This window comes from Podarcis erhardii, assembly GCF_964252035.2.
Source record: "Podarcis erhardii genome assembly, chromosome: 5".
NCBI lineage: Eukaryota > Metazoa > Chordata > Lepidosauria > Squamata > Lacertidae > Podarcis > Podarcis erhardii.
The window spans coordinates 64,904,935-64,914,333 of record NC_138509.1 but is presented as its reverse complement, the minus strand read 5'-3'; the positions used below and the strand labels follow the sequence as shown (position 1 = coordinate 64,914,333).

General features: G+C 43.7%; 1 protein-coding gene across 2 annotated transcripts in view; it reads right to left on the bottom strand.

The window, feature by feature from the left end:
* Positions 1 to 9,399, bottom strand: part of SLCO2A1 (solute carrier organic anion transporter family member 2A1) — a 57,030-nt gene continuing 47,631 nt past the window's right edge. For both annotated transcript variants that reach the window (XM_081864501.1, XM_081864502.1), the window contains exons 8-14: positions 9,082 to 9,246; positions 7,124 to 7,313; positions 5,997 to 6,156; positions 4,465 to 4,634; positions 3,427 to 3,491; positions 2,632 to 2,752; positions 1 to 921 (exon numbers count right to left, since the gene is read on the bottom strand). In XM_081864501.1, coding sequence (XP_081720627.1) covers positions 801 to 921; positions 2,632 to 2,752; positions 3,427 to 3,491; positions 4,465 to 4,634; positions 5,997 to 6,156; positions 7,124 to 7,313; positions 9,082 to 9,246 — 992 coding nt within the window. In that variant the 3' untranslated portion in view covers positions 1 to 800. The remainder of the gene's footprint in view (positions 922 to 2,631; positions 2,753 to 3,426; positions 3,492 to 4,464; positions 4,635 to 5,996; positions 6,157 to 7,123; positions 7,314 to 9,081; positions 9,247 to 9,399) is intronic.

The window sequence follows — 9,399 nt, the reverse complement described above, 5'->3', positions numbered from 1 at the left end:
GGGGAAGTTGATTTTATTTAAAAATTCAATATATATATCACAACAACTAACTTTATACATTGAGTGGAATTTACGTCCACTCTACCTGTGTAATGGAGGAGAGGGGAGAAGAGAGAAGGCACGAAAGTGGGCTGGCCCAAGCAGAGTTATAATCCCCGCCCCTCCTCCTTGTTCCATACCTTGGTCAATCCTGGCATAACGTAACATGTTTGCTGGAGTCGGTCCATACAGGGAGCCGCCGGCAAACAGAAATGGTCGCTCCTCACCAACTTCAAATGCTATTTACACGCTTCTCTCGACTTCATCAGTTTTTGTGTTCCATTCCCATCCAAAGGACCTGCTTGCTTTTCCTCCAACCCATCTGACCTATCTCCTCAGAAGAATTCTCCACATGTTGAGCCTGTCACGGGGGCTGCAGAGTGCGTACTCTCAATCCCAAAGATGGCTTCCCTCGCTGTAATTTGCTGGCTGCCCCTTTTTCTTTCCGAGGCCTGGGAAGATTTTCAAGGCAGCTGCCTCTTGAAAAGGTTAGCTGGCAGCACTGGCTCTTTTTAACACTGATTAGGTGCTTGGTCACTGAGAGTCCTGTTTGTTCTTCATTTGACAACGTGTCCCTTTAAGCTGAGCTACCCACGGCAGATGCTAATAATGCAGAGTTCTAAAAGTCCAGCTGCTAATATGAAATGGTTCCCTTACAGTTTTATTTTTACTTTAAAAAACCAAAAGGCACAAAGGCCGAGTATTGTTAGTAAATACAGGCATGGAACTAAATGGCCATAGAGATGGGTCTGGTTGCGGCGCTATACTAGGCCAGCAGCTTTGTCTTGCACGTTGTATTCCTTGTTCTTCGTCACCCTCCAGCCGATTACGGTTAAGAGAAGGATGCCAATGATTTTGTAACCCACTTGGAGGCCTAGGTATCTGTGCCAAAGAGAAAAGAGAAGCAGGAGGCAGACACAGTGAAACTTGAATGGAACAGACCTTGAGATGAAAGCAACCTTCTGTTTTAGAAAGACACCCAGAAACAGACTGAGTCCTCAGGGACGCAAGTGGAATTGTAATAGGGCCTTAGTAGACTAAGTACCCAGACTGCTAACTTGGATTCTAGAAAACTTCAGACAAATTCACACATGCATGCAGTTGCATGAAAAGGAAGTTTCTGGCATTGGGTGTGTGGAGGGCAGGAGCGAGGTGGGGAGTTGCACATCTTCGCCCTTTTAGCACCAACAAAAGTGAATAGCTGACTGGGGCTGTCCAATGAAGCGCATTCAATCTGTGCTTTCTCTATGCTGAAGTCAAGTTCCCCATTTTGTGTGTGTGTGTGGGGGGGGGTGCCTTTTTAAAAATTACTTTTGCTTGGGCAGGTTTGCAGATGTTAGAGCCCTGCGGGAGCATGGCACCCATGATGAAAGCAGGAAGTCTGGGGATTGTGGAGAGAAATCCCTTCTCCTCCAGTTTAAATCTTGGAGCCAGACTTCCTAGCCTCAAAATAAAATAAAATAAAAGGGGGGGTCTTTCTCCCACAATAATCACTCTCCTCCTTTGAGGGATGAACAGCCACTACAGATTTGACAGCCACAACAGGAAGCGCTTCATTATTGCCTGGCACCGCTTCAAATTATTATTTTCAGCAGAGGCAGCTCTCCGATGCCACTGGGTGTCAGTGGCGCGTATGTGCAGATCCTATTTTGTTGTTGGCAAATACCCATCTATCCAAGAGAAAGGCCTTTGCAACATTCATCTGGGTAAAGGGGTCCTCTCTTAGGCACTGATATGGAAATTTCTCTTCTAAGGAAAGGGAATGACTGCAGGGTTCCTAGGGCGTAGGCTCAGGGGGAATTCCTGGTGCTCTAGTCTGGTCCGTAGACCTGAGTCATGTAAGTCTTTCCAAAAGGATTTTATTTTTTTAAAGAAAAAAACCAAGCTCCACGTAGAGGATGCCAAGATGTGTTCACATATTGATGGCCTCAGGAGCTCAGATAATTGGGTCTCCCATGAAAACAATACATTCCGTAATTCTCAGGTTCAGCAGGGAGTTTTTCTTTCTAAATCACAGCCTCAAGGCTCAGCATGATGCAGCTGCACACACAGGTTAAGAGAGCAAGAATCGGAGCGCAGGGTGGAGCGGACGTGAAGATTCAGGCAGCAACCAAGCAAGCCTGACAAACAGCTGTCAGCAGGGATAACTGCAGCCATGGGCTCCAACATAAACAAAGCCACATTACAAGCAGGGAGCTGCCTTGCTGACCCTTCAGCCCTATTGATTCCTAAGGGTTAAAATAGACAATGCTTCAGCTCCAGATCTATGCCCTAAGTGCAGGTGGCTTTCCGAACACGAACTGCCAAGCATGGCAGGGGGTGGTGGAGGGATTTGGAAGAGGAGTCTAGCTTTGAGGGTGGAGGACTTGATGCCAGCAATTTGCTTTAGGAAAAAAACTCCTAGTCAAAGCATATCTGTCTGCACTGGAATTTGTGCAGGGTTGGGGACTGAACTTAATGGGCATAGATGCGGAGCTAACGTAACACATAACTTGGCCCCAGTTTTGCATCTGCTCTGCACTGCTGGGAGTTGATTTTCCTCACATCAGGTTTTTTGCACCTCCCGGGAGATAAACTATACAGGTGGGTTACCTGCTGCGGAGGAAGTTATTGTCGTAGTACGTGCAAGATCCGCTCTTGTTGCACTGTTTCCTCCACCAGATGCATGAGGAGTCGATGAGGAAGCCAAAGAGGGCAGGAGCTGGCAGCCAGGCTTCAAAAGAAAGAAAAAGGGTGAGGACCAAAAGGGTCCAATTGCAGACAAAGCATCTCTCCACTGCATATCTCACAGTTAGCTCTGGCTAGTATATTATTATTATTATTATTATTATTATTATTATTATTATTATTATTTCTAACCACCCTTCATCTGAGGACCACAGGGTGGTTTGTAACATAAAAACACAAAAATACATAACACTGTAACACACACACACACTTTATTATTTTTTAAAATATTTTTATCAATTCTAAATAATAACAATCATATAAACTTAAACATTCAAAAGAAAAGTTTAATACAACTGTAACATTTTCCATACTTTTTATACAATCAATACAACATTGAAATATGGGATTTTCAACTCCCTTTTCTTCCCTACCCTCTCCATGGTTCCATTATTTCCATTATTAATTCATGCATGTACAAATTAAAATTTACATCTATTCGTATCTAATTCTATCTTTCGTTAAAATATTGCAAATGTTATTTAGAATCCTGCTGACGTATCAACTTGTATACAATGCTTTGATATATATGCAGTAAATGTTTCCCATTCATTCCCACACACACAGTTTAAAAGGTCATAGATTGCCCCATTGAGCACAGCAGGATTTACTTCTGACTGTTCCTATTTATTAGTATTGCAGGTCCTGGCAGACACTCACCTAGCAATCTCATCAACAGGAACTGGACTCCAATGGCAAATGACTTTTCATCAGGATTCACCACCCTGAGTAGGATAAAAACACAGTATGTGAGATACTTTTGGCTCAAAAGCTAGTTGGTATTGCTCTGGGAGAAAGTTAAGAAGCCTGATGACATTTTGTGGGTTCATGACACAATGGAGCAAGGTTCAAAGTGGCCAGATCTTTCATACAGTAAAGCTGAAAATGTCCTGCCCACTTGCCATAAATCAGATCCTTGTCATGTGGTGGCAGGTAAAACATTCTGAGGCCAGCTGAAGGCTAACCTTCCTTATTAAAACATATTCAAACAGGAATGAGGGACTGCAGATTTTCTTCCACTTTAGTGATGTTACGGGCAATTGACTAATATTTTGTGGTTCTGGGACATTTATTCCTTAAATTATTTTTTTTATACACCGCCCTATACCCAGAGGTCTCAGGGCGGTTCACAAACAAGACCACAACATATAAAATCCTCTTTTTTTTGTACCCGTGAGTCACCATTTTATGATGAGAAAGTTGGGGAATATATGAGAACAAATAAATATAGAAGCCTGTGGATCCCCTAAATTACAGGTAAGTCTTTCAGAGGTTATCTTCTTGTGTAGTGAAATGTGCTCTGGTCCTAAGTTAGAAATGGATGACTCTGTTAATTTCAGTTTCTAATCTTTCCAGTCTTGAATTTAATTCATCCAGTTTCCATGTGTCTGATATTTTTTAATCACATGCAAATTCACCCACATTTCTCCTAATATTTGCATTTGCACACAATTTTGCCTAGCACAAGCATTTATTTATTTTTTGCAGCAAAAGAATGGACATTTGTGCATTATTTTCACAGTTACCTGCATTTTCATATGGATTCTTTAGATGGCAAACTGCTCTGCAAAATTCAAAGGTGTGGATTCTGAAGGAGAGCTATCTTTTGGTTTGCATATCGATTCATGCATGATATGTGAATTGGAAGAGTTAATGTGAATTTCTCTCCCCCTCCTCTGCCCTACTGTGCCTACTTACCTTAGCACCATCATGTAGAGCGGGTTGTGACACAGGCAGGCAACCAATGCAGCAAAGGAGATGAGGAAAATAACAGGCAGCAGCAAAGAAGCACAACGGATTGGGCAGGAACCAGTCTTTGCTGAGGACTGGCCATTGCTGGTTTTGATACAGGAGCAGTTTGTGTAGATCTGGTTGGAATAGCAGAGGAGAAAGTCAACTTCATTTCTGGGAATCCATTACGTTCAGGGAGGCACCACAAGGTCCGGTGCTGGAGCAGAGGATCTTTGCAAGCAGAAGGCCACAGGTTTCAATTCCTGATGTCTCCAATTAAAAGGCTTGGGTAACAGGCAATGTGAAAACCATCTGCCTGGAAAGCCGCTGTCAATCAGAGCAGCAATTTGGTTGTCAGGGGAGTGTGGGAATACGCTTGTGGAAGGAAGGCAGTACTGCACTAATGTGACTGAGAATTCATACAGTGCTTTTAAAAATCAAATGTGTGATTTGAAAACTTGTGATCCAATCCCCTGAGAACAGTTCTCAATACTTTGAATATGGGCACACAGGTAAATGAACAGATGAAAAAAAGTACACATGCTAATACTTGATCCAAATTGGTTCAGCCTAGGTCGCAAGAACAGCAACAACCACAAACATCACGTAGAAAAGGTTTTGACATAGGCAGGTAAGCAATGCAGCAAATGAGACAAGGAACATAAGAGGCTTCCAACAGATGCTCATATTTTGGGTGTGTATGTGACATGCCAATGATATACTGGTGATATTATTAAGAGGGCCCTTTAGGGTGATCTTAAGTATTGGGGTGGTACATCAGGCTTCCTCTTGAAGATGTAGGGCATGAGCCATTATAGGTCAAAACCTGGATTGTGTTTGGAAGACCATGTAATACCACAGCATCTTACTAGTGGAGCAATCAAATGAACCAGTGGTCCATTTACCCACTCTGTTATCAACTTTGAATGGCAGAAGTGCTTCAAATTCTCAGACACAGCTTTTCCCAAGATGCTGCTTTATTGGGGATGTCTGGAATTGAACCTGTGGAGCATGTGTTCTCCAACAGAGCTATGGATTCCCTGCTAAGTCACTATTTTCAACAGGTAGGCCAACTGGAGCTGATACTGAGTATAACTCAATGGCTCAGGAGCCCAAAGCAGAGGTGTCTTCTGAACTCAGGTCACATTATCTACTCAACTGCTCTAGCAACACCTCTGTATGTTGAGCACTACAGTGGTACCTTGGTTTGCAACTGCTTTGCATTACAACCATGTCAAACCCAGAAGTGTGTGCCCCTTTTTTTTTTATTACAACCCATTTTTGGGGATTACAACCAATTTTGAGGGGTACGCCGCATTGGCGAAAGTGTGCCTTGGGTTACAACCTGTTTTGGTTTACAACCGGACCTCCAGAACGGATTATGGTTGTAAACCAAGGTACCACTGTATTTAGATTTGAGGCCATTAAGATGAGTGGACATTCAGTACTCCAGATCCTCTTACCAGCCCCTGGAGTTTTCCATTGGTACTACTACATACCTTAACACTGGATGTGGAAGAATTACTGAATAAACCAGTACAACCAGCGTGGCAGGGAGAAAGGTACTCCACGCCATCATCTCCACAGACTGGATGGAAGAGATAGTCTGAGCAGGAGCACATCCTGTTGCATTGAGCCTGTCCTGGGGAACTTGATGTCCTGCCAGAAAAAGAGAGGCAAAATAAAATGAAATTAAAGAAGATGGGTGAAAGACACTTTTTTTTTTTTAATACATTGGGTGATTAACCTTTGTTTTCCAGTCTGTTATTGTTGAGTTCTTGCCACTTGGAAGTCTGGCCTCCTGCCTAGGACTTACCCACCCAAGATACGTCTAAGGTTTTTCAGTGAACTCGGTCATAATTATTACTCACACGCACATGCAGACAAAACACTCACGTACCTGGGTGGGAAAACATTTGATGCCTGGAGGAATCAACCTGAGCTGAGTCTTACCAGTAAAAAGGAAGAAACCCTCCCCCCACCACTGAACACCCAAAGCAGAACAAAGATGAAAAAAGCCAGTCAAAAGAAAACGAGAATGAAAACTGGAAACGTTCTAGGTGCAAAGTAGGATCCAAGGTCAGTATCACATTGGATGTGTACAATATTGAGAGCCGCCATTTAGACAAACCTTGTCCACTTTGACCCCCATCAGCTCTCTGAGACCTCAATTAGAGAAATTCCATAGCCTTGGAAGCCCTGAGAGTCTTATATATGGAAGGTGACCTGGAGTCAGTCTCTTTTAATGTGCCAATAACATTTTCTACCACTCAGCTTCCCCGCTCTCTGAAATACCATGGGGAATAGAAAGAATAGAAAGGAGGAATAAATGATTCAGTGGCAATTGTTGGGGTTTATCAAAGGAAAGTGTGAAGGGGGAAAATCTGCACACCCATGATTTTACAGTGGATGACTCAAAGTCAGGGATGGTGAATCGGTGTCCCTCCAGATGTTGCTGGACTCCAACTCCCATTATCCCTAATCACTGGTCATGCTAGTTGGGGCTGATGGGAGTTGTGGTCCAGCCATCTTTGGAGGGCCGCAGGTCCCCCACCCCTGCACTAAATTCTAATTCCCCACCCCCACCCCCACCCCACGGTGCTTAGTGGAAAGCAGAACATGTTACCTGTCTGGATAAATTTCTGCTATCTTCTCTGTAGAGCAACCCATGAAGAACAGAGGGAGGCAGCAAAGTGTGGAGACGAGGAGCACACTGATGGCAAACCGTGGGATAGCTTTGAGGGAGAAAGCAAAACGCTTCATGACGAGGCCTCCAAACAGCATTCCTAGGGCAGCTGCAGGAAGGTTCACAGATCCTGCAAAAAAGGGGGGCGGGGGTGGAGAGGAAGCAACAGGAGACACTGGTTCGTAACTGAAAGCAACTTAATTTTTTTAGCAAAAGCATGAAGTCAATCTTACAGCTGGCATAGAACTGTACTCTATTTTGCATGGTGAGGCCAACACAGAGTCACTCCTACTGAGTCCTGGCCACTATCCTAGGGGCTGCTCCACATGCAATGGGATTCCTACAAGGGAAGCATCCTCCTTGTGAGGGTCTGCATGAATCTGGCATGGAACGCCTAGTTGCAATGACTTCATGTTTGTAATTCAGAAAAAGTGTACTTGTTCTGGGTAACTCATCATCATCATCATCAAACCTTTTATTGGCATCACATACAAACATCCATAGTGAATCAATACAGAATTACAACCTCCCCAATGTCGCAGAACATTTGTCAAATGAAAAGAGGCAAAACAGTCTAACATTACATCTCTAGGTCTCCAGGGAGATCAGACATCTGCAATGTGTTTCTGCGACAAAAAACCCAAATAAAGATATTTAGCCATTAACTTGGTGAGCTCCTGATCATTCCCCAGTAATAGAAAATGTATGCCCTCCAACTCTGGTTTCCATTTGGGGATGCAGAGTTGATCTAGAAACTGCTGGTGGAGAACAGCATATAGTTTACATTTAAGAACCATATAAGTAAGAGTTTCCAGCAGGTGGTCTTCACATGGGCAAATTCTTTCTCCTTCCACCATTCCTGAGAACCTTCCCCAAAGGAGGTTTGATGGATTTGAATTAAACCTGGCCAGTGGAAATGCCCTTCTTTCTTGAGGGATAAGCAGAAATCCAAGATAATTGTGATTAATTTCATATGCCCAAGGAAGCTGAAAATAAAGAGGGGAACATGTTTTCCTCTGCTGCTGCTGTTAGTTCATGGCGTTCAATGTCCCACAACCTAATTTTTATTATAGCCTTGGCAGATGGTGGGGGCATCGGTCGCAAAAGTTCTGGGTAAATAAGGTCAGCCTCCACTCTAAAGAGATGGAGGACACCTCCTGCTTCCAGCACAGCTTTGTCCCATGTTACAGGCAGGATTCAAGATAGAAGGAGTGTTTCCTTCTAGTTTCAGAATGCTTTTGTTGTGTTTTTTAATTAGGTAACTGTTTGCCCATGCTGCAGGGCCCTCGGCTTTTTTTGAAGGGTGCTAGTTTATCCTGCCTATCTCAAAGGGTCTATCCAAGCAGAGTTTGGCTTCATCACTTAACTGAGGAAGCTTGTAAGTGTGTAGTATACAGATACATACATACAGAGAGATAAAAGAAAAGAAAAGAAAAGAAAAGGGAAGCATAGTGAGTTGATTCACAACCAGGATAGACGGAAATGCTTGACCGTCGCCCACACAAACACTGTCCAACTGCAGAAGGCCCCACAGCAACTTCCTTAATTACATTATTTTTGACTCCATGACTCCAACACACAGAAACATTTAGAGCTCTGCCAAACCAAAGTCTGCCCTTATTCCTGAGTGATGTTCATTGCCTGGTGTGGTTAAAGGGCACCCATTCTTTCCATGAGTGGCCCAAGGACTAGAGAGGTAGCCAATGATTGCCTAGTTGCCTTTGACTGCCCTACTCTGTCCTCCTCCAATCAGATTGGACTGCCAGCTGGTATGATACCAAGAAGGACTGGCTGCCAAGCCTTGAGGAACGTAACCTGGCCATAACTTTATTCTGAGAAGGTTTGGGCTGTAATAACTAAAAATCATGATTAGTCGAGAAGCATTGCCAGTCCCTCACCAATGAGGAAGTTTGCATAGGAAGAGGTGGCGCCAAACTGCTTCTCTAGGAACTTGTTGAGGAAGGTGGAGAGGCCAGCAATGACGGAGGAGAAGCTGCACTGAGCCAAAACCAGGAACATGAAGAGCGGATTGAGGAGCAGCCTCAGGAAACCTTGGGGAAACTCTGAAGGCAAAAACAGGGGAACAAGTCAGTCACAGAGAGGGCTTCACCAGTTGCATGAGCAACAGAGAGCATGCTTTAAAACAACAACAACACTCTTACAATTTCATTTATTTATCACATTTTTATCATGCTCTTCATTCCATTTAAAATGGT